Source organism: Bos taurus, chromosome 9 (genome assembly GCF_002263795.3).
Source record: "Bos taurus isolate L1 Dominette 01449 registration number 42190680 breed Hereford chromosome 9, ARS-UCD2.0, whole genome shotgun sequence".
NCBI lineage: Eukaryota > Metazoa > Chordata > Mammalia > Artiodactyla > Bovidae > Bos > Bos taurus.
The window spans coordinates 74023865-74049451 of record NC_037336.1 but is presented as its reverse complement, the minus strand read 5'-3'; the positions used below and the strand labels follow the sequence as shown (position 1 = coordinate 74049451).

General features: G+C 40.2%; 1 protein-coding gene across 5 annotated transcripts in view; it reads right to left on the bottom strand.

Annotated features, from left to right (window-relative positions):
- Positions 1 to 25587, bottom strand: part of PDE7B (phosphodiesterase 7B) — a 380722-nt gene that overhangs the window by 147286 nt on the left and 207849 nt on the right. The window contains exon 3 of one of the 5 annotated variants that reach the window (XM_059889704.1): positions 17429 to 25587. This exon is cut by the window's right edge and continues 69724 nt beyond it. The exons of 3 other annotated variants lie outside the window; for them this stretch is intronic. In XM_059889704.1, coding sequence (XP_059745687.1) covers positions 17429 to 17666 — 238 coding nt within the window. In that variant the 5' untranslated portion in view covers positions 17667 to 25587. 5 annotated transcript variants of the gene reach the window in all.

Genomic DNA, 25587 nt, shown 5'->3' with positions numbered 1-25587 from the left:
GTCCCTGGGATTCTCCAGGCAAGAACACTGGAGTGGGTTGCCATTTCCTTCTCCAATGCATGAAACTGAAAAATGAAAGTGAAGTCGCTTAGTCATATCTGACTCTTAGTGACCCCATGGACAGCAGCATTGGGTAGTAGGCAATTATTAATTTTTCATAAGATTAAAAGGAAAGAATATAAACCCTATAAAAATGGAGTCTGTTCTCCAAGGAGTTGAGAACTGAAGTTTCCCTGAGAAACGAGCCTTTATGATCTTTAAATTTCAACTTCATGGGGCAAGAGCAAACATCAACAGTGACTATAGAAAGAATTCAACAGCCTCAAAGGTGGGCCCAGAGGCCTCTAGAGAACATGATCTTGATTCCAAGTCATCTTACAGCAGTTAGTGTACTGCATGCCTGTCTGCATGTATCTTGGTTGTCCCTTAGTTCAAGCTTGGTTTTCAATTAAAGTGCAAAGTTATTCAACTTGCTTAGCTTGACAAAAACTGATAATATAAATGTATTGCAACTGTTTATAATAAAGGGCTCACCTTGACCAAAGCAACCTGTGAGGAAGAGCAGCTCAGCTCTAAGAAGTTAGAAGATACAGTAACAAGTCTTTCCAGTGCATTCAATCCACCCCTTTCTATTCTCGTACCTTTGGCATTATCTTGCTCAGGCCTCCTTCTTCCTTTCTAAACTCTACTGTTCTTTTTAGAAAGCCCAATTATGCTTTCTCTCATCTTCTACTCTTTTCCTTACTTATTTTGCAAGATCATTGTCCAGTATATAATAATTGGGCAAGCAAAAGCCTGTTTTCTTTCTGTCATTAATTTGTCCCAACACACATTGGTAACCCTTCTCAGTGAGTTTTATTTGGCAGTGGTCTCAGAAAAGATCTCTGGACTGCAGCTCTTGATACAGTGACACCCAGCTGCTTATCACTTTTACACCGAGTAGGAATAAATCCACTTCTTTTCAATACTTACTGTGCTTCCTTGAATACAGTATTTATCTCTTAATCTGAACATATACACTTTTTTCAATTTTCTGAATCCATGGGAAATATTAAAAGGGCTTTCACTGAGCAGAATGTTAGGTGAAGTATGGGAAGTGGGTTCAAATAAAATGAAAAATGCATTCAGATATTAGGTACTCTGAACTTTTAATACAACATGTATGTTTTGAGTATCTATGTGGGTTCATATACTGGGCTTAGTTTTGGTACTCAAAGTAAAGAGTAGCAAGTAAAAAATCCAGTAAAGCCTCAAGAATCACTCATGTATTAATTAGGACTCCTTACCAGTATGTATTTAATTACATCCAAATGTCTGGCACAACCAAAGGCAAATATAAAATCACTTCTACCATCTAAGAGGAAACATTTGCTTCTTAATTTTTCTCTTTTCATGTTAATGATTATAAAAGCAGGTACACCCATTATGAGATTAGTAGAACTGTTGGATGTCCCAGTAGCTATAACCTAACTTAATATATTCGCAAGAACTGAACCCTTAGCTAAAGCTTGCATTTCCTTCCTGAGGTTACACACTTTCATTCTCACCCCCACAGTTATGCACATGTTCTTGACTCTTTTTTATGTCTGACTGCTTAGGTCAGACCACCCCAAAGTCACAATTGGGCCACCTCACTTTTGTCTCCCCAATGAATAGTCTCTATGGAACCATCTTTCGCTGAGAAAGTCTGTAAAACTTCCTCATTGTGATGAATTTCTGTATAGCTGCATATCAAACTCCTAAGAAGGACATCCTCCATTATCATACAGGGAGTCCTCATCAAAACTTGCTCCACGTACTTAAAGCCAGGAAAAAAGTTTTTTTCAATGAATGTTGTAATCATACTGTTTTCCCTTTCACCCTGCCTGCTAGGAAGTTCAAATTTCAATTTTGCTCAATCACTTTGTATATTTATTCTCCTTCCCTCCTACTTTACTATATGGTTTTTATCTTTTATCCAGACAGGATGTCTTTGTATACTTATGGCTTATCATGACCTTCTTGCTGCTGCTGAGTCACTTTAGTTGTGTCCGACTCTGTGCGACCCCATAGACGGCAGCCCACCAGGCTCCCTTGTCCCTGGAATTCTCCAGGCAAGAATACTGGAGTCAGTTGCCATTTCCTTCTCCAATGCATGAAAGTGAAAAGTGAAGGTGAAGACGCTCAGTCATATCCGACTTTTAGCGACCCCATGGACTTCAGCCTACCAGGCTTCTCTGTCCGTGACCTTCTTAGAAGCTTACAAATCTTTTTAGAATTAGATGTTGTATAAATAAGTTCCTCTCAACATTTTTTATTTTAAATTTACACATAATTGCAATATTGATCTAAATCTTAGATTTAATCTCTTACCTCATCCTCTGAACAGCTCATACACGTGCATTGGCTTATGATCTAAGGGTTGAATTCCATAGTTCTGGTTCTGAAGTTTTGAAAACTTTTCATGGGGGAGTATATTCTGTGTGTTGTGTATATCTAACCAACCCATAAATAATTTGTTGTTGTGGAATGGAGGTGGTGATGCCGAAAGAAAAGTGATAATAATGATGATTGAAGTCACTGAATACTTTGGTATATTTTGGGTAGGCTAATAAATCTTTTAGCCTATTATCAAAGACATGTTGTAGCTGTAGCTTAGTTGTCAAGATTGGGAAAGTTAAACTTTAGGAAGCAAACTCCTTCTGAGACAAACCAGAGTTAGTTTCTACATCTTATTAATAGTCAGCTTCATCCAAGATTTATAATGCACTGAGCAAGCTGAATTGGCTATAGGACCAATTTAGAAGCTCTGTGTAATGTCTTTGAATACCTTAATGTTGACATTAATCCATAATTCACAATTTCAGGATATGCTTCTTGGGGGGAAGAGAGGAGGGCTGGGGCAAAACAACAATGAGAGTTCAAAAGGGTGGAAGATGCACTCGGGGTATTTGGATTGGCACTGTAGCAGTCGCGGATGCTTGTGATTGCTTATCTGACTTATCTAAACTGCTGACGTCAAAAGAATTAGGCTAGAAATCTTATGATTACAGCTTTTCTTGTGATCTTTTCTGGTATTTCCTGTTTCCTGTCAGGCCAAATATACTTCGAGAGAGGGTTATTTTGTGGCATCTCACCGTTTCTGCCTCAGCGAGAGCCCGAGGTACAGGGAGCATGAAATACAAATAATTAAGAACAACATCAGAAAACTCTGTCCACCGCCACCTCCCTCATCGTCTCTGACAGTTCTTTTTAAACATCAAAAAAGTTTCTGTAATGATTCAGAGTAGGGTCTTATTTTTAACGGAACAAGGTCTATTGTTCATTAAAAAGAAGAAGCCACTTCAATTATGTTTCTATTACCTTATTTGGGTGGTAACCAGCAAGCAGGCTGTGAATGGTACAATTCAAGCAGCCGAGAAGGCTTCAGAGAGAAAGGAGAGAATTTCAGAGGAAAAAGGAGGAAAAATGGCCACGAAAGGCTATACTCTTCCTTTGCAAACACAACTTGCTTTCTGAACTCCACACTGATGTTTGCAAATAGAGCCTAAGGGATCAAGATGTTAATCCTCAATGGTTTATGGGCAAATGCACTACAGACCTAAGCTACCAACAGCCACACGCACTGGCTCTGTCTGGCCCACCCTTCCCCCACCATGAAATTCTGTCTCCAAGTGACACGCAGAAAGAAGCAGAACAGAGTCACAGACATATTTCATTTATGATGGTTTTAGCAACCAGTAACTACCATCTCTATTTATCTTATATGTAACTTCCTTTAACCTCACCATCCTGTTTAAATTCTCACCTCTAGTATTCTTTTCTGGTGAACAACTGCCCTTTTAGTGAACTGCAGACACTCTAGATGGGGAAATTTACCAAGAGAGGGCTTGGAACTTGCCCACAACAATTTATAGTTGAAAACAAGAAAGATACCTGTATACATACACAACTAATATGCATTTATTGGTGCATTTATAATTCTTGCTTCTGTTTAAGATAGACAACACACACTTACAGAATGCAAGCACAGAGATGCTGGCACTTGGGAGTAAAAAGGATAGAAAATTAGATTTAGAGAGAATAGCATGTAGAGAAGTTTGGATCATGGCAGAAAGCACGGCTGAGTCAACGGCATGGCTGCACACCAAGGAAGCTCAAATTGTTTCCAAGTATATTGTGTAACCTCTAAGTACGTCAAACTTTCTTACCTAAGAAAATGCAGAGGTTTAACTAGATGATCTTAAAGGCAGTTTCTATTATACAGAGCAAAGACTTCTCTACTTTCCCCTTAGCATTTTTCAGTGGTTCTACAAAAGTTAAGACCCCTTGTTCATGTCCACTCTGGTCCTTTTGATATCATGTCTTCATTTTTTTTCCCACTACTCTTTACGCCAAACATCAGAGCAAGTTAACTTGATTAATCTTCATTTCTTAACAATTTCTTGTGCTTTTCTGCTTCTATACCTACATTCATATTAATTCCTTCACCAAGAAAGTCACCTTGTCACATCTTGTTGATATCTTAACTATTTTAAAGACATAGCTATCATGACCAGTCCACACAGAGCCTTTCTCACTACAGAGATGGGTGAGTTAATGTCCATTCCCCGTGGAGTATCTGTCACACTCTTGTATTTGAGTAAGTAATTCTGTCTAACTCAATACATTATAAGCTACATAAGAACTGAGTTTTTCTTATACATTTTCTCATCCATCCTGTGACACATAGCCTTGAAAAAGTTGTTTGCTTAAGAAAATCATGGCAACCTGAAGACAGGAAGAAACATAACTTGGCAAAGTAAGAGGGATAGAGTGTTCTGAGACTGGGAAGATAAATTGTGTCAGGTTCTGAATTTGTGGAGAAGATGAGCATGACTTTGAATGGGAGGTCTGGATAAAAGAACTTCAAGGATGTAAATTCTTCAGAATAGGGTGGTGTCAGGTGGTATAGGGCGTTGACTTGATGATTTGTGTATTATTTCTTGTAAGATGCTATAGCACTTGGGAAAGTTGGTTTGTAAGTTAAAGAAAAATATTTACCATCTCAAAATTTTCAGTGAACACCAAACTGATGGTTAGAAATTCATTGGTATCCTTACCCAAGTCCAGCTTTCCACCAGCCACTGTTGCTAGAGTGACCTTTCTAAAATGTAAAATTTATCACTTCCCACTAAAATTATTTGAAATCTTCTCATTGCCTGGAGGAAACATTCCTTAGAAAGGCAGATTAAACCCTCGGTAACCTGCCCCCAAGTTTGCCTTTCTAGTCTCATTCTTAGAAGTATTTCTCATCTTCCTAAAATACTAATTTCTCACGACTTGGCATTGCCAGAATTCCCTGCATTTTATTCTACTATTTCCTTTTTCTGAAATGTCCTCCATTTCTTCTTCATTTGGGGAAATGTAATTTACTTTGAATGGTACCTCAAAATAACCTCCCCTCTGAAAACTCATTTACCACCCATAATTCAGACAGAGTTAATCACTCTCTTGTGTGTTGGAACTGCCTTTGTGTAGGTATTTGTGTGTGCTCAGTCGCTTCAGTGGTGTCTGACTCATTGTGACCCCATGGGCCACACCCTGCCAAGCTCTCTTCCATGGGATCTTTCTGGCAAGAATACTGGGGTGGGTTGTCATGCCCTCTTCCAGGGTATCTTTCCAACCCAGGAATCAAGCCCATATCTCCTGTGTCTCCTGTATTACAGGTGGATTCTTTACCACTGAGCCATTGGGTAAGCCCAGTGTGGGCACCTCCAGTGTAACATACGTCACCTACTTAGCTTGCTCTGTCTGTCTATGTCTGTCTCCATCTATCCATCTATTCATTCATTTATCTCAACTTTCTTGGTTCATGAATTTTTATTTTTTAAGGAACCAAGACTGGCACATAATAATCACTTAAAAAACAAAACAAAACTTATTGAATCAATAGACTTGGTCCTTCTTCAGTGTTTCTACAGAGTATTATCTCTACTATATCTTAAAACATATGCCATTCTACCTCAATATCAGTAACTTGTTTATAGACCTGTATTTTCTAACAGGTTGTAATCTCATTTCATTCTGCGTTCCTCCCAGGTACAGTTACAATGCTGTGCACTGAGTAGACACTCAGAAGATAGTTGTTCAATTAAATAATTGAATAAACCTAGAAATTTGAATCACTTACTTTGCTTTCTGAGTATCTTGAATAAACAACCAGTAAATATAGGTCTCAATTTCTTCTATTTCTAAATGGGGAATACATTCCCACTCAACTGATGCTTATTGCATTGTAGAATAAGCTAGATATTTGTTCATAATATTAAAACATCATTTTCCATTCTGTGACCTCCTAGAATGGTTCTTATTATTTTTGGAGTGTTCAAAATATTTTCAAAAATGTTTTCAATGCCAAATTTGTTTTAGTCTAATTCTATCTGTTCACATTTTAGGTGCCTGATCACCAAATCAAAGAATAGGGCATTTAGGATTAAAGAGGGTAGAAATCACCTGCTTTAGAGTTTATAAGTCCTGTGAATTCACAGTTCTTGATTTTTATACTGATTTAATTGACAAGGAAATATTTTCTTTTGTTCTATTGTAGAATTAAGTACTACTCCAAGAAAAACATCACGGAACTCAACTACTATTCAAAAGAGATAACGAGGGCACAAAAGATGTATCTCAACCTCAAGTGAGGTGTAGATAGGACAGAGAAAGAGAAACAGTATCAGCTACCAAGGAGGAGGCAATAATGGTTCCCGTTACAACACTGGAAAAAATAAGGACCCCTCTTATAATATGTAACCTTCCTGCTCTTCATATCAATACACTTCTCCCAGTGCCCTCCAACCTAATCTTCTCCCTAGGGGCAAGGTGCAGAGAAAGGAGAAAAACAACTCTCCGAAATTTCCAATTAGCACATTCAAGCAGTGATAATGTATCAGACCTGAGCTGAGTACAATGCCTGTATGATTATGACAACAATTTCAATTTGCATCAGATATAAAACTTCAGCTTTCAACAGGGAACCTGATCAGAAAAGTGTGACTTGTAGGCATCCTGTTTCATGCATTATGATCATTCAGTTGAACCTTTCTGTGTCAGAGTCCTGAGATGGTTGCTGAAATGCACGAGCATATTTTAAGAGAGAGAGGGAGTAGAAAGGGGAGAATGATTGGACTCAGCACATGCGTGGGAATGTAACTAAAATAAATAATATTGAGTAGGCAGTTCTCAAGTATAGGGCTCAGCACATGGTAGCACAAACAGTGCATAAAGGAGATCACATTTTTGGAAATAGATCAATGTGAGTTTTCTTTTGCACCCTCTTGTGTGTATCTTCCCCATCCACCTCACCAGAGGCATCCACTGGGTATGGTTAGGAATACTGTAGTAAGAGGGAAAAGAAAAAGAAGGAGTCACTATTCATCATTTCATCAGAGTAAAGCTGTGTGTGTGTGTGTGTGTGTGTGTGAGTTTGTGGCAGAACAATGATCTTAAGAATTGGCTCTTGTGAAAAGATAAAGTGAATTGAAGTCCCCTTAGTCGTGTCCGACTCTGTGCGACCCCGTGGACTCTAGCCTACCAGGCTCCTCTGTCCATGAGATTCTCCAGGTAAGAATACTGGAATGGGTTGTCATTTCCTTCTCCAGGGTACCTTCCTGAACCAGGGATCAAACCTGGGTCTCCCACATTGCAGGCAGATGCTTTAACCTCTGGCACTCTCATTTATCAGATCTCACTAACACTGAGAGGTAGGCTGTGGATATGGTTCCTTGTCTCTTCAACACTGAAGCTTCCTCCTCTTGGGAAAGGTGCTATGGCACAGAGTAAGGCCATCTACTCCTGACACGCTGGAGAACTGTAGGGAGGAGAACCAGACAGGGCCCAGTGGTCAGATGGACATGGTTCCCTGTCTCAGATTGGCACTTTGCCTTGCGTGTGGTTGAAACATTCAGATGCATGTGTGGGAACCTGAGACACAGCCACGAGAGAGCACCCTGGAGAGGAGCAGGGGAGGGAAGTATTTATCCAAAAGAAGTCCCTTCATCCAAAAGATACTGGCCACCACCTTGTTAACGAGTTCAAATTTTCTTACCCCTCATTAGGGTGGGTTCAAGAGGAAGATTTTTTAGGGGAAGAAAAGAAACAGGGTACATTTATTTTACCTTTGAATGTAGAAATGTGAGATCCCTGTGACAAATGTTTTTAACAGTGACTGGTTTCCTCTTTATTTCTGTATGTGTTTTTGATTATACTTCTTATGTTTAGCTACTTCCCTGGTGGCTCAGATGGTAAAGAATCTGCTTGCAATGCAGGAGACCCATGTTCGATCCCTGGGTTGGGAATATCCCCTGGAGGAGGGAATGCAACCCACTCCAGTATTCTTGCTTGGAGAATTCCAAGGGCAGAGGAACCTGGCAGGCTACAGTCCATGGAGTCACGAAGAGTTGGACACAACTGAGCGACTAACACTTTCTTATAGTTGGATCCAATTTTTCTGCAGTGACCTCATTTTTCTACCTTCTCCTTGGTGCCCTATGATTGGCTTTACCTGTTCCCTTGTCTTTTCTTTCTCAGTCATTTTCTTCAGAAAATCCTAATTTTTGAATGAAATTTTTGTCAGAGATCCTCTAAATGAGTATGTTTTGGGATTTTATGAAGTGTTCATCAAGTCTATAGATTTCTGTGAGATATTAATATTTGTGTGCCATGCCAAAAAAAAAAAAAAAGATGGAGAAGGAAGCAAGAAAGAGAATCTTGTGCTTTGGCTTTAATTCCAGAGGTTGAGGAACATTTGGGGATTCAATGGGAAACTTCTAATGATTACATTATATGTCTTATTACCCTTGACTATTTAATTTTCTTTTTCAATACGTTAACCAAAGATCTGTATTCATTCCTATTATATCTCTCATCTGACTTTATTTTACAATTTTTTGGCTTTTCCACCTTCCAGTTTCTACTACCAGGTACATGCAATAGCATGCTACTCAATATCTTTCAAAATTTATCATTTTATCTCCAGGGATTTTGTTTTCTGGAGTAGGCGTGGCCCCTTGGACTCACTTTTAAGACCATATACAACTAAACCCTGCTTTGTCTTGTCGATTATGCTTTTCAGTTGCACACAAGGCTGACTTTTAGGTTTTATCTTATTCCTAATGATGAAGATGGTAACCTATAGTTTCTTCTATAGTAATAGAAGGCTTCTCTCATAGTTCAGTCAGTAGAGTCTGACTCCAATGCAGGAGATGTAGGTCCCTGGAGAAGGAAATGGCAACCCATTCCAGTATTCTTGCCTGGAGAATACCATGGACAGAGGAGCCTGGCAGGGTACAGGCCATGGGGTTGCAAGAGTCAGACATGACTGAGTGACTAAGCACACATAGTAATAACAAAATGCTCAGGACAGGGGCTCACTTTATAATTTATAAAATACCATGCCATATGTATTGTTTTAGGTGAGAAGTACTCTGAAGCAAGGGTCTCTGATAAGTTTGTAGTTTGAGGAAATTTGAGACAAGTATACAGATACAAATCCAAACTCTTGAAGTGACCTCTTAATATTTTAGGGCTTCCCCAGTGGCTCAGCAGTAAAAAAATCTGCCTGAAATGCAGGAGACACAGGTTTGATCCCTGAGTCAGGACGATCCCATGGATGAGGAAATGGCAACCCTCTCCAGTAGTCTCACCTGGGAAATCCCATCAGAAGAGCCTGGTAGGCTACAGTCCATGGGGTCACAATGCAAAGAATCCAGTGCAACTGAGCACACACACACAGATGAAAGTCAATTCTAAATACAAATACATGGAAAGGCAGAGAGTCATAAACAGAAAAACAAAGAACAAGGTCTCCATTGTGAGTACATCCAGGCCAGTGCACTGTGTTAAGTCACAAGTACTTTGAGCTTTGCTCTGTATCATATTTTTGATATGGTGATATGTACCTACCATGTACTTTGAAGTGTACTGATAATCAAAGAGAGAAAATAATCCCGTAATAGAAGAGAGCACACACTTTCAGCTACTTCTGTGAGTTAATAAATAACCTGGAGCTTTTGGTCTTTTAACAATAAAGTTTCTAATGTTTTCCTTCTAGAAATTAGATACAAAAGTCAAAGTTTTGCTGTCCAGTGAAACCAGCCTTGTTTTAAAAAAGAGAGAGAAAAAAAGAAAAAAGAAGCTGTTTCTAGGCAAAGAGCAGAGGACGTGGGAATAACATCCTTCATTCAGCTTCATCCCCTCAAAAGCTCATTTGTAGAACCGGGTAAACACACACGTTCTGCATTCTATTTTTGAAATTACGTTGAGGAATATACAGAGTGTTATCTGTAAAAGAAGCAACTTTTGAAACTTTAGTTGATGTAAAATGTTCCAAGATTCATGAACAGAGTAATTATTCTAAAAGTATATAAAAGCAGGCATAATTTACATGCATTTACTCTAAAATTTGATAATTATCAGTACATGACAACTCCTCTATATGAAAGAGAACTGTCTCATATGAGTTCTGCACATACTTTATACCTTTTTAATGGTTTTGAAATTCACTCTTGTGTATTCTTTTCTTTTCCTTTAAAAGCTGTAATGACTAATCCTGATCTTCTGCCAGAACATAAGTTTAAAAATAATTCCATTAAAAGGAAGAGCTAGAATTCATATTTCTTAAGTAATCTGTGCCTAGAAAAAAAGCTCATTCATGCATTTAATGGCAACTTGTAAGCTATTTTATTCCTTCTGATAATTTTCCTTTTTTTCACTTATCAAAGTGTATTGAGCAGCTGACATGTGAAAGATGCTAGGGAGAACACAAAGAAAATAGAATGTTCTCTAGCTTCTCAAAAACCTGAAAATCTAGGAGGGGAGGAAGAAAATACACATTAATTATAATAAAATAAAAAAGTGATTTGCCTGTGAAATAAATACCAAGAAAGTTCAGTAAGACTTCAGAAGAGAAAGGCATACTTCCTTGGTGACCTCAAGAGAGGCTGTGTGGGGGTATGGCACATGAGTGTGGTCTTCATTGATAACAGGAATTGGGGATATGGAGGCAAGTAAAGTAATCTTAGGCATTTGCAGTGAAAGCAGAAAGCAAGTTGGAGGCTGTGGGATGCTTGTCCTGTCAGTGGAATACAAGGGCTTGCTGCTGCTGCTGCTGCTAGGTCGCTTCAGTCGTGTCCGACTCTGTGCGACCCCAGAGACGGCAGCCCACCAGGCTTCCTGTCCCTGGGATTCTCCAGGCAAGAACACTGGAGTGGGTTGCCATTTCCTTCTCCAATGCATGAAAGTGAAAAGTGAAAGGGAAGTCGCTCAGTCGTGTCTGACTCTAGCGACCCCATGGACTGCAGCCTACCAGGCTCCTCCACCCATGGGATTTTCTAGGCAAAAGTACTGGAGTGGGGTGCCATTGCCTTCTCCGATACAAGGGCTTAGAGGGCAATAATGACAAATAAGGTGGGGAAAGTGAGCTAGTTTCAGAGTATGGAGAGCTTTGGATGCAGAATAATAGAATTTGGATTATCTTCATAGGCAATGGAAAATCACTGAATGATTTTGAAAGGGGGGTGTATTCTGATTTTTCTTTTGATGTTATTTATCTAAATGACGGAGGACAAAGAAGGGGCGCAAAGAGAGTACTGGCGTTGGAGGCTATTGGAAGATAAGAGACCAAACAACCTGAGGTTTAGCTCAGGGTCATGTAATGGAATAGAAAGAAAGCAATGGATGTAAGTTGTTGAGGAAACAGCAGCAATATCAACAATTATGACAGTGAACACATATTGAGCATGGGGTAGGATACAGGCTCTTTTTTAGGTACTTTTTTATACCGTCTCATTTAATCCTCACCTTTTGCAGAGGTTGCTGTTTTAACTCTCTTTTGTAAAGGAGGGGAAATGGAGGCGCAGAAAAGTGAAGTAATTTGTACAGTTTACACAGTTCACAACAGAGAGGCAGGTCTTAAACCTTTAAAAAGTTTAAGTACTCTTAACTTATTTTATGGACTTGGAGACAACTGGATGTGGAGAGCTGAAGGGAGAAGTTTTGAATCTGGGTTTCTGTGGGCATGATGCCACTTATGAAAACTAGGAAGTCAGATGAAGAACAGGTTTAGTTCAAAGTGAGATGATGTGTCTCAGTTTTCATTCAATTTTGCATTCACATTTAAAGACTGGATTGACTTGTCAATGATTATTATCCAGTAGCTACAGATTGAGTGGCCTTCCCTAGTGGCTCAGTGGTAAAGAATCTGCCTGCCAATGCAGGAGATGTGGATTTGATCTCTGGGTTGCGAAGATTCCCTGGAGAAGAAAATGGCAGCCCTCTCCAGTATTCTTGCCTGGTAAATCCCATGGACAGAGGAGCCTGGTGGGCTACCATCCCTGGGGTCACAAAGGAGTCGGACATGACTTAGCGACTAAACAACAACAGCAGATTGAGAGGAGGCTAATGTCTACAAGAACACAGAAAAATGCTATGGATTAATGTCAAGTTATCTACCATTAAGACTAATTGATTCTTCGATCAAAGCAATTTGTCCTGCTTTGAATGAAATCATTAATAATGAGGAGTATTTGAAAGTATGCTTGAATTTTTTACTAGAGTTTTTGAATTTTACTGGCCAGTTTTTATAGCCAATACTCTGAGTTGACATAGAGGTTTAAGTTAACAAATGCTTGTTTTCAAAGAGAAGCTCTAGATGGAATTCTGATTCATAAATTCATAATTGTTCTTCTATTAAGTTTGATTGCTCTGTGAATCTCTGGCACTTACCACAGCCCCTGGTATATATTACAGTCTAATAAATGCTCCTTGTTGTATAATAATAAAAATTTCAATCTTCAACATATTTAATGTATATCATGACTGATACTTGAGATATTCAAAACTAGCCCCTTTGTCAATTTGAATTTTACTTTCTGGAATCAGTGAATTGTTTTTAGATATTTTCTCTTCTGAAGTCATTCGATTTTCAGGGCTCAGTATAAAGCAAATTTCTGATATTTTTATTCTCCTTGAAGACAGGACAAGTTATAATGGCTATGGGGAAAATGAATGCTTTTTTCTTCTTGAGGGAGGTGTATGTTTTATATATTTCTGTAACCAAAGGTTATTGAAATGGAAACAAGCTTAATGAATAAGTAAAACATAATGTAAAATTTAGACCATAGATATCAAAATGAAAGGTAAGTTACAAGCTGCAGAGCTTGCAGTTATTTGGTTGAATTCTGAAATCAAATTATTTATTCAACTAAGACCAAGTCCTGCTACGGGATGTCTAGTCTTAAGCTGCTGACTAGAATCACAATTAGAATAATATTTGCACTCAACAGCATTTAAGAAACCGTTTATTTATTCTCTGTCCTTACTTCTCTCCACTCCCCTCTCCCTTCTTCTGGGCATGCTTTCACCACCATGCTTGAAAGCTTATTTTCTACTGATAATAGATGGGGCATCTCCCCCTGGGAATCTTCCCAGCACTGGAAACTTGACTTAAACCTGAAGCCCACAAATGAGTTTAAAAATGTAAAGGAGGCACAATTCTTTGACTTATTTTGCATGGTAATTTTATTTTTTCTGCTTGGACCAAGGTTCATCTTGCCTCCCGAATCCCCATGTTTGCTTGTCAATATATAATCCATAAAACAACGTCTTGGCTTAAATTTAAATTACCCAGCTTGTGTCCTGATCACCTTAGTTTTATGGACTAGCGTTAGGAAGATTGAGATGGTCTGATTCTGACACAATGTGAAAATCTGGACAAGTTGTTTAGTCTCTAAATTACTATTTGTCCCGTTTGTGTTAACTAGACAATTAGGGCATCCTTCATTTGCTTCATAAAGGGGAAATGATGAGTGTTAATAAGATTAAATACTTGGGTACAAGTTAAGGAACTGAAATAAAACTCCAAATCTGAGCATGCCGATACATTCCAGAGTCCCTCTCTGGGGCAAGCAGCGCCTCTGCCAATTGTCCAGCTCCTGGGGCCATGCCTAGAAGCACACCCTGAAATGTGTGAAGCTCAGACTCTCTCTTTCTCCTATCAACCCCCATTCCCTCCCCTAACCTTTTTTTTTTTTTTTTTTTTAAGACCAGTCTTCTGGACACGGGGATGAGGGTTGGAGGGTGGAGGGGAGTGGGTGGGAAGGAGAGGGTGGGACCAAATGAGAGGGTAGCATTGATTCATACACATGACCATGTGTAGAATAGATAGCTAGTGGAAGCTGCTGTATAGCACAAAGAGCTCAGCTTAGTGCTCTGTGATGACATAGAGGGAGGTGGGAGGGAGGCTTAAGAGGGAGGGGATAAATGTACACGTGTAGTTGACTCAGGCTGATGTATAGCAGAAACATTAGCAAAGCAATTATACTCCAAAGAGTAAAAATTAGTACTTCTGTGCTATTTACCCTTTGGTCCTTTCCTGTTAAATAAAGACTTAAAAAACAAACAAAATCCAACCCATTGCTGTAAAAGTTGCATTAGTCTCTAGCAAAGATATTCCCATGTATGACCTCCTCTGTAGAACTTGCTTGCTGTCTTCAGGAGACCTTGTTCCTCTCTGTCTTCCATCACTCACAGTTCAGTGTACTTCATCTTAAATATTTCTCATGAAAACTTATGTATGCATTTATCTTTCCACAAATCCTTTTGTTTTCTCCCTTTATTACCTAAGCAAAATCTCCGAGCACTTTTCTATTTCACTTATGAAACAAAGTTCCAGTCTGGACTAAGAAGTACGAGTACAAATAATAATGTCCTTCACTAAGGAAAAGAAAAGCCATAACTTTTACTGTTAAATTCAGTTTACTAAGAAACGGTGACTTCAGTCTCTAAAGTTCTCTAGACTGTTGATTCTCTTCAGAATTCCTGCAGTTTCATGGTTTTTAGAAATGTAAACTTATTTATCTGTTATCACACAGTTGAAATACACATAGAATGTTATGGTATTTAATTTTCCTGTTTTTTGTTACTAGCATGGCCAACATTGTGTACTAGAAATGCAATATGTGAAGTTCTTACAGGTAAAGAGAGTGAAAGAGAGGGAATAGATGCCTGTGGGGGACTATTTAGGGGTGGGGGTGGAGAGCAGAAAAGCCATTGCAAAGAAAGGGATGTGTGAGCTGGATTTTGTAGGTTTAATGAAAATTTTCAATTGCCTATGTCAAAAAGACATTCCAAGCATAAGGTAAGTCTCAGGGGCAATTTCTGTGGAGGAACAGAGATTATTCCATTTTGTCAAAGTATTTCTAAATTGTCTGAAGATTCTGAGGCTAGGGTCAGATCTGAGAAAGACAGAGAGGGACAGCAAGAGAGCATGAGGTTGGCTTGGTGTTTTTTGAAGAACCTTCTACTTGAACGCCGTACACAACCTGAAGCCAGTTTAAACCAAGTCCTTGTAAAAAGAGAAAGATGCCAGGCTTTTGGAAATAATCTACACATGCTCCTGAGTCCCTCACCACCATGCTGGTAGGGTGAGAATGGTACAGAACACTTGATGAGAGGAGGAAACACAGCCTCAGAAACAAGATGATAGAACGACTAAGACAATTTGGAAAGTGAAGCAACTCGCCTTTAGGGCTTCATCATATGGACTCATGCTGCGTATACGGATGAAAAATGGCTTTCTGTCCATGTCAGAAACTGTGAGTCCATCGTCTCCATGAGGCTGGGGAGGCAGGGAAGGAAGAAGAGAAGGCAAACAGGCAGCTTTTGGGGAGGTGCTGAAATATATCTTGCTTTCTGGCAGGCAGGACGAGGGTACCAGCAGAGGAGGGAGCAGCCTCCCTGGGAACCGGCATGGCCACTGATCTATATTGCACTGAGCGAGAGGTTAGGGGCCCGCGGGCACATTGAGACTCATTTAGCTCAACTTCACAACATCCAGAAAAATGTAACTTTAAGTGATAAAACGTTGTAGGGCTTTTGTTTTCTCTCTATAGTATTGCTTTTTCAGGAATTAGATGCCCACTAGCACATAATATAAATAATAATATACACATATCTCTACAGACAAACTAACATCTGTTAGATTAAGTAGTTTACCAAAGTTGTAATTTGAAATATGCATTTTAATCATTCACTAGACTGAAACAAACCAAGAGTGGTTAAAGTTGAAGTGTCATAGTTAAGTTTTCTGCCCAGGTGGGTTTTTCCATTTTTCTTGAATTCACATGAAATATGGGATGGCTTTAGCATTACCTCATTTTTTCTGACCAAGACCCATTTCCTTGGGCATCCATCTCCCAAATGCCACATAAACCTCAGTCTCATGGGTTTCCTTCTCTTTCCTAAGTATTCATTGTTTACTAGAGACCAACACTTTTTGTTTTTAATTCCTTTCAAATCTGTTTTCCTCTTGCCCAGAGCATTATTTTTTAATAATGTTCTCTTTAGATTATTAGGCAACTTTAAAAAGTTTCTGCATAAGTGATTAAAAACAAAATTAGCTGAGCTTTGATTTTCTAGTCTCTTTCCATGAGAAGAAGAGGTAATTTTTGGTATAGCTTTTCCATCTAGTTCCCCATCTCTCACCACCAATGGCATGTCAGGATTCCACTCATCGGGCTAGCCAAGACTTCAAATGCATAAACACATGCTCATATTCGTTCTTCTAAAGTGAACCACCACTTTCCAAATATCTACCAACATATTCCCTAAGGAAAAGCACACCCGGCATTTTTAGTTGACGGTTTATCAGAGTCCCTTGGGATCCTCCAAAGGGATCCTAGATGTGTTTGTGGTGTGGTCCCCACTGTTAAAAATATAGCAAAGTTCTTCTCAACTGTCCCAAACACAGCACATTCTTATAACGTGACAAAGCTCCTATGAATCATCATTTCCACATTTGTGAGCTGAATTTTCCTAATATCAATGGGGAAATTTGTATTATCATCATTTGTCAAAAGGGGAAATTGAGGCAAGGCAGTTTATCAAGTTTCTCACGACATAAAAAATTTTCAGCTCAAACTCATTCCTGGAAACATGAATACATGGTTTACAGCATGTAAACCATGAGAAAATGAGAAAATATATTTTACTTTGCATAAAGCATTACAAAAAAGCAACCTAAGAAGAATATTCTCTCAGAGACAACTGGTTTATCAACAAGCAATTGCAGAGACACGATAGACATTAAAAAGTGCCCAATTTCTTCCCTTCCTTATCAGGACTGCAGCTTAGGAAATTTCACTTAAGCCACGGGACAATCAAATGACAGCTTAAGCCCAGATCCCAGATTTCTTGATTTTCCACTATTCGTGCTCCTCCTGCCACATCACTCTTAATTTTAAGATGCATTTCAATAAAAGAACAAACATTCATTAATCACAGCCCTCGGGCCCTACGCTTTACAGTTTGCCTTCCTTCCTTTTCCCATTTTTATATCTTGGGCTCTCCAAGGAAGGACTTGAAAGTCCTCAGACTTGGCCCTGGTACCTCTCACACCTCCCAGTCCATTTACCTGGAATGCTGTGGAGAGCATCTTCATTCTCCAGAATGCCTCTCTGTTTGGTCGCCTGCAGCTCACTTTTGGATTTCCAGACCAGCTTTACCATCCTGATCATCTCTGGCAAGTCCCAGGGCAGCGGCCCCTGCTGGCACCCCGGCCGGCTGCCCAGGGGGGCGGGCAGCTCACCTTCTGGGGCCGTCCACCTTCTGCCCAGCTCTGCCGAGTGGAAATAGCGCTCGAGCACAGGCATTCTGCCCTGGTCCCCAGAAGAGGAGGTCGGGCTGCTACTGCTGCTGCTGCCGCCGCCGCGGCGGCTGCTGCTACCAGAGGGGAAATTCTTCCCAGGCAGGGGAAGGCGAAGCCCCGGAAAATCCTCTCCAGCTTCGGAAAGGCAAGCCTCCTCCAGCCTGGCACAGCCCCCCTGTCCTTCCAGTCCCTCCACAAACACTGACGACGAGAGCGACTCACTTCCCAAGGTTTCTCACTGGTGAGAACGGTTCCTGTCCTCCTTCCTTAGAGAGAGAAAGCATTTTCCCCCCTTCTCTCTCAGGCACTGACTTCGCAGCACTTAATTAATCCCAGGCTACAGCTGGAACGACAGCAGAGGGGGGAAAAAAAAAAGCCATTGAGGTTTTAGCCTTTGCTTTTTATCTTCTTCCGATTTATTTGTTCTCAGTTCGCTTTTGGTGCTTGTCAAAGTTTGTCAAGTGGTTTGTTTAGCCCTTAAAGACTTCAGGCCAAGAGGTGGGGGGCTCCCCTTTGCCAGCCTCTCAGAGGGGTACTCCAGAGGCCAGTTACCTGAAGGTATCAGGTAAGGAGTCACCCTCGTGGTGCAGGAAACCTAGAAGTTTCCCCAGCTCCAGCCCTCAAGGAGAAAACAGGGGAGGCTGAGCACTGGCAGGACCGGTTTGCAGCTGCTCTTTCTGGAAGGTCTGGCCGGGGGCCACCTTGCCGGTCCACCACAGTCTGCACTGAGTTGGGGTTATTCGAAAGGTCTTGGGTTGCTCCCCAGGACCACAGTTCACACACTCCCCTCCCCCATAACTCTCCCTCTCCGCTGTCACTTGGTTCTCAGCAAACTTAACTGAATTTTGGACTATTAGTCCAATCCCTTTGTAACCTCAGCTGCCCTTTGGCTGGAAGGGAAATAACAGTGAATCACATTCCAGAGCTAACTTTGAAAGAAGTGACTTGGGGAAGTATCCAGATCCTCATGCAAACGTGCGGTGAGGTTGCAAAGTCTGGACACATCGCTTGGGATGGAATAATAATTTTAAAGCAGATCCACTGGGGACATACATGACAGCAAAAAGAAGGTGTCGAAGATTCACTTTCCAGAGATAGAACGCTGGGGACATGACATTTGGGCCACAAACGGCCCCCCCCCCACCTGACAGTGGTTGAGTTGAGGACAATCTGGGGCCGCCTGTCTTGGACCCCGAGGTTCAGAGATGGAGGCGTTCAGCCTAGAAGTGAGAACTCGCACAGCAGAGGGGTTGTCCCCTGGAGCTAGTGTGAAAAGCCCTGACACAAATGAAAGTGAGGTGGTATTTTGCCAGCAAATGGGGTTGGTAGGAGCAGTTTGAACTTGGACATCCACGTGGCTAACTCCTATTTTCTTGGGGAGGTCATTGTAACAATCCCATCTTTCCTTTTCATGTCTCAGCATTGCAAAGGGCTTTATTTTGCTTGGCACTTTATTTTGTTGATGTACAATCTGTTGCTCCTGTTCTGCTTTCCTTTTGGGGCTGTTTTATCCCACGATCATTTGCTGTTTCTTTAGGGGAGAGGATAAGGACCATTGTAGGGTGTGTATTATTTTCATCTCCCTCACCTCGTGTTTTAAAAGTTGAAACTAGCAAAAGCTACTGTCATGTTGTTATTGTTATAATGATTATTCCTCTAAACCCATGGGTGAGAAGCTTAGTTTTCTACAGTGAATTAAGTGGCTTTTCTTTCTTCTGGATGGAAAAGTACGCTGGCAAACCTTTCGTAATGGGTAAAGAAGGGTCAACATCTAAAGAAGAAACAACAATAAAACACATTTAGGACACTGCTGCTTGTGAGTTTCATGATTAAAATATTGATCAAGCAGCTCTTCCTGTTTCAACCAGATATTCATACAACCCAATTAGGAATCAATGACCCACTTATGAGAAAGATGTGCCTTTTTTAACTTCTCTCTTCGTTAAGAGATGAAGGGATTTAAGCCTCAGTTTGACAGTTCTACCATTTTTGACAGCCCTCCCAGTTCTTATCTTACCCTTCCATCAGGTTGGGGGCATTCAAGCTCTCTAGAATTGAGACAATTTTATTTAATAAGCACATGTAGGCTGCTGTCCTCTATTAGCATATTTCCTGAATAGTGTCTTATACTCACTCCTCAGTCACAAACTTCCTTGACATAACAACCGAAGAGTTTCCTAAGTGTTTGACTATTTTTATTTTTGTTCAGTTATTTTGTAATAGTACTTAGCATCAGGATATCCTGACCCTTGGAACAAAGGGGTTAAGAACAAAGAAAACAAATATATGATATAATATGTTACATACACTAATGTATTAAGAATATAACTCTTTATTGCATGTTCCTTTCAGAATGACTTTTTAAAAAAAATCCTAGGATGTAAGTTTCCACTCTATTCTTTATATAATTTTACATATTTCCATGTAAAAATACCTTAGAGAAGTTACAAAATGTTGAATCATTGAACATGAATACTTCATAGTCAAAATAAATTAAGGCCAGGAAAATGTCATCTCAAGTTTTCATTTTCGAAGAGGAATCTTCTTCATTAGAATATTTGGAAATTAAAAATACTGTACAATTAAAAACAAAAATTCTCCCCAATATGGGATTATCTTCATTCCACGGTAGAAGTGCAGAAATACCACAAGGAAGGTCATTCTCATGGTATTTCTGGCTCACATAGAAACAGGAAGTACAGGAAATCTTGCGAGAAAGCTTGGCTCAGGAGAGTTTTGGCTCAACTACAGGTTCAAGAGATTGGGACAAACTGATGAGATGCTAGCACTTGGACTAAAACTACTATCCTTCACAAATCTTCTAAAAGGTGGCTATGTTCCATTTTGTAGGCTAGCATCTCTTTTATCTTTCAGATAGTTACTTTAGAAGAGCATGTCTTTAAACCTATGATTTTCCCCTTACATCATTCACCGATTACTATACCGGGCAAGGGGAGAAGGGGAGGATCTCTGCCCAGAGGACTCATAGAGCAAAGAGGTCTCACCTATGTGACTTGTAAGGATTCTTCTAAGTCTTAATATCAGTACTTAATATGCTACAAACAGGAAATTATAAGATAGACTTACAAAATAAGCTCTTTTTTTTTTTCAAGCATGTGAGTCAACCTAACTTCCCATGAAGAGGAAAGTAGCACAGTTCTCTTCTTATACAAAAGAAATGTCATGAGAATTAACAAAATCAAAACAGCTTGTTCCAATGGATTCCTAAAATATCAAACTTTGTTGTGTGTTTGCAGCTATAAAGAAAAGAACTGATAACCACAATGCTGAAGTATACGACCAAGAAAAAAGATTTGGAAACATAATGTCTTAGAACCTGGATCATCTTGAAGAATTTCTAGTGTTCTGGGGGCTCTGTAAAAATCTTGTGGATTTATGGCTGTTCTAGTTGATAGGCTTCTAAGCCTTTATTATACATGACTTAAAAAATATTAACAATATTAAATATTTCTAGTCATTCTAGAGAATGTACATTAAAAAATAGAAACAGAAATACACATTCATTTCGATTTTAGATTAGATTCTCATAAAACTTCATTTTAATTAATCAAAGTCTTCTCACTAAGGTATTTTTGCAAGTACTTTAAATACTTATTAACTCTGTTTCTATATTTGAAGAAAAATTTGAGACTGTTGAGGGAATTTATTCATTTTGTCCTGGGCTTTTCTCTCCATCAGTTCAAATACGGATATACGATGTATAAACACACACACACACACACACACACAACCACCCAGGGTTTCACAAATGCAATTCAAATGCGATTCACAGTGAGCAAAGGAGGAAAAACAGGTCTTTCAACTTTGTTTAAGGTAGTCTAAGTAGAAGAAGCTCTAACAATTTACAGTGTCATTCAGGAGACATAGAAATGTAATAACTTTGGCCTTAACTAATCTTGAGGAATCATGCCAGCAAGTAGGGAAAAGGACTTGGTCTACAGACCGACCATAGAAGGCAGCACATATTTCCACCATCACGTGGGAAGGGAGGAGAGGGGCGGGGCAAGATGAGGAGAGGCGAGGTGGGGGGAGGTAGAAGGAGGCTGAGCTGACAGATTCATAGTGTGATTTCACAACAGGTTTCTAAACTACAACCAATCATTCCCTTATTCACTCTGCAAATATGTATTAGCAGCCAGAGCAAGAGCAGAGGAGAGAATCTCTTTACCAGCCCCTGGGTCCTTTCTCAGGCACTGGAACCTGTCTGGCCTTCCCCACCTCGTTTCGAGTTTTCACTGTGCATTACAATATCTTCTATTACTTTTCTTTGGACATTTAAAGACAGAAACCAGGGTTTTAGCTGGCATCATCAGACCTCTATCCTGGTTCTCAGATATCTAGCTAATGCTAAGTTTCTTGTCGCTGACAGTTAACCTGCAAAAAAATAAAATGAAATAAAATAAAAAGAGTCCAATAACACAGGAGTTGAGAACAAAATGACTGGAAGATTTGATTTTCTCCACCTGGCTTCCCCTCCCTGCTCTCTCCATGACCTGATGTTTTGCTATGTGACCATGGCATCCTCTGGCTGAAACCTTCTGGGATTTCAGAACTTCCTTCTTTCTTCTTTTTTTTTTTTTTTTGGTCACTCTATGCCACAATGAAGCAGGGCAAAGACTAATAGAGTTTTGCCAAGAAAATGCACTGGTCATAGCAAACACCCTCTTCCAACAACACAAGAGAAGACTCTACACATGGACATCACCAAATGGTCAACACCGAAATCAGATTGATTATATTCTTTGCAGCCAAAGATGGAGAAGCTCTATACAGTCAACAAAAACAAGACCAGGAGCTGACTGTGGCTCAGATAATCAACTCCTTATTGCCAAATTCAGACTGAAATTGAAGAAAGTAGGGAAAACCACTAGCCCATTCAGGTATGACCTAAATCAAATCCCTTATGATTATACAGTGGAAATGAGAAATAGATTTAAGGGCCTAGATCTGATAGATAGAGTGCCTGATGAACTATGGAATAAAGTTCGTGGCATTGTACAGGAGACAGGGATCAAGACCAGTCCCATGGAAAAGAAATACAAAAAAGCAAAATGGCTGTCTGGGGAGGCCTTACAAATAGCTGTGAAAAGAAGAGAAGCAAAAAGCAAAGGAGAAAAGGAAAGATACAAGCATCTGAATGCAGAGTTCCAAGAAGAGATAAGAAAGCCTTCCTCAGCGACCAATGCAAAGAAATAGAGGAAAACAACAGAATGGGAAAGACTAGCAATCTCTTCAAGAAAATTAGAGATACCAAGGGAACATTTCATGCAAAGATGGGCTCGATAAAGGACAGAAATGGTATGGACCTAACAGAAGCAGAAGATATTAAGAAGAGGTGGCAAGAATACACAGAAGAACTGTACAAAAAAGATCTTCACGACCCAGATAATCACAATGGTGTGATCACTCACCTAGAGCCAGACATCCTGGAATGTGAAGTCAAGTGGGCATTAGAAAGCATCACTACGAACAAAGCTAGTGGAGGTGATGGAATTCCAGTTGAGCTATTCCAAATCCTGAAAGATGATGCTGTGAAAGTGCTGCACTCAATATGCCAGCAAATTTGGAAAACTCAGCAGTGGCCACAGGACTGGAAAAGGTCAGTTTTCATTCCAATCCCAAAGAAAGGCAATGCCAAAGAATGCTCAAACTACTACATAATTGCACTCATCTCACATGCTAGTAAAGTAATACTCAAAATTCTCGAAGCCAGGCTTCAGCAATACGTGAACCGTGAACTTCCTGATGTTCAAGCTGGTTTTAGAAAAGGCAGAGGAACCAGAGATCAAATTGCCAATATCCGCTGGATCATGGAAAAAGCAAGAGAGTTCCAGAAAAACATCTATTTCTGCTTTATTGACTATGCCAAAGCCTTTGACTGTGTGGATCACAATAAACTGCGGAAAATTCTGAAAGAGATGGGAATACCAGACCACCTGATCTGCCTCTTGACAATCTGTATGCAGGTCAGGAAGCAACAGTTAGAACTGGACATGGAACAACAGACTGGTCCCAAATAGGAAAAGGAATACGTCAAGGTTGTATATTGTCACCCTGCTTATTTAACTTATATGCAGAGTACATCATGAGAAACGCTGGACTGGAAGAAACACAAGCTGGAATCAAGATTGCCGGGAGAAATATCAATAGCCTCAGATATGCAGATGACACCACTCTTATGGCAGAAAGTGAAGAGGAACTAAAAAGCCTCTTGATGAAAGTGAAAGTGGAGAGTGAAAAAGTTGGCTTAAAGCTCAACATTCAGAAAACGAAGATCATGGCACCTGGTCCCATCACTTCATGGCAAATAGATGGGGAGACAGTGGAAACAGTGTCAGACTTTATTTTTTGGGGCTCCAAAATCACTGCAGATGGTGACTGCAGCCAGGAAATTAAAAGACACTTACTCCTCGGAAGGAAAGTTATGACCAATCTAGATAGCATATTCAAAAGCAGAGACATTACTTTGCCAAAAGAGGTCCGTCTAGTCAAGGCTATGGTTTTTCCTGTGGTCATGTATGGATGTGAGAGTTGGACTGTGAAGAAGGCTGAGTGCCGAAGAATTGATGCTTTTGAACTGTGGTGTTGGAGAAGACTCTTGAGAGTCCCTTGGACTGCAAGGAGATCCAACCAGTCCATTCTGAAGGAGATCAGCCCTGGGATTTCTTTGGACAGAATGATGCTGAAGCTGAAACTCCAGTACTTTGGCCACCTCATGCGAAGAGTTGACTCATTGGAAAAGACTCTGATGCTGGGAGGGATTGGGGGCGGGAGGAGAAGGGGACGACAGAGGATGAGATGGCTGGATGGCATCACTGACTTGATGGACGTGAGTCTGAGTGAACTCCAGGAGTTGGTGATGGACAGGGAGGCCTGGTGTGCTGCGGTTCATGGGGTCACAAAGAGTCAGACACGACTGAGTGACTGAACTGAACTGAACTGAATGCCACGTGCAGGATCTTAGCTCCCCAACCCGGGCTCAAATCCATGCCTCCTGCATTTGGAGTGCAGAGTCTTAACCACTGGACTACCAGGGACACTCTTTTCTGATTTCAAAGATTATAAGTGGTGGTACACTTTTCATAATTTCATGTTCGCAGGTGTGTTATCTTCTTCAAAAATAACTATAATGATGAAATAATCAAGAAGTTCTTCAAGACTGCTATTAATGCCTTAGGGTTACAAAAACTGTATTTAAGTCTCACTACTGAGCTTTGCCTCAAACTTAGAGATTTATCTACAAATGGTGAGTGCTTAGTCACTCAATCATGTCCAACTCTTTGTGACCCTATGGACTGTAGCTTGCTAGGCTCCTCTGTCCGTGTGGATTCTCCAGGCAAGAATACTGGAGTGGGTTGCCATGTCCTCCTCCAGGGGATCTTCCCAACCCAGGAACAGAACCCAGGTCTTCCGCATTGCAGGCATATTCTTTACCATCTGAGCCACCAGGCAAGCCCATTTACAAAAGGGTATGGTACCAATAACAACCTTATCCATCATGCTTTTTATCTTATTTGTAAGGATAAAATAAAGATTAAATAAGCAATAATGTGCTGAAAAATTTTAAATATTTTTAAGCTATAAGAAATCATAATTGATAATTTATCTAAACTGAAATTTTGGTTCTAGTTTCCTGAGATCTATAAGAAAAACTGAAAAGTCAAACTCCCCATCCTTAAATTAGGTCCCACTCTGGAAATTCATGCTTTTTATGAGGATGCAGGAGTAGAGGAAGTCAGAGACAGGGTATTGGAGAGAGTATTGGAGAGTGGCCCCAGGGGAGAGATCAATTCAGTTCAGTTGCTCAGTCGTGTCCGACTCTTTGCGACCCCATGAATCACAGCACACCAGGCCTCCCTGTCCATCACCAACTCCTAGAGTTCATTCAAACTCATGTTCATTGA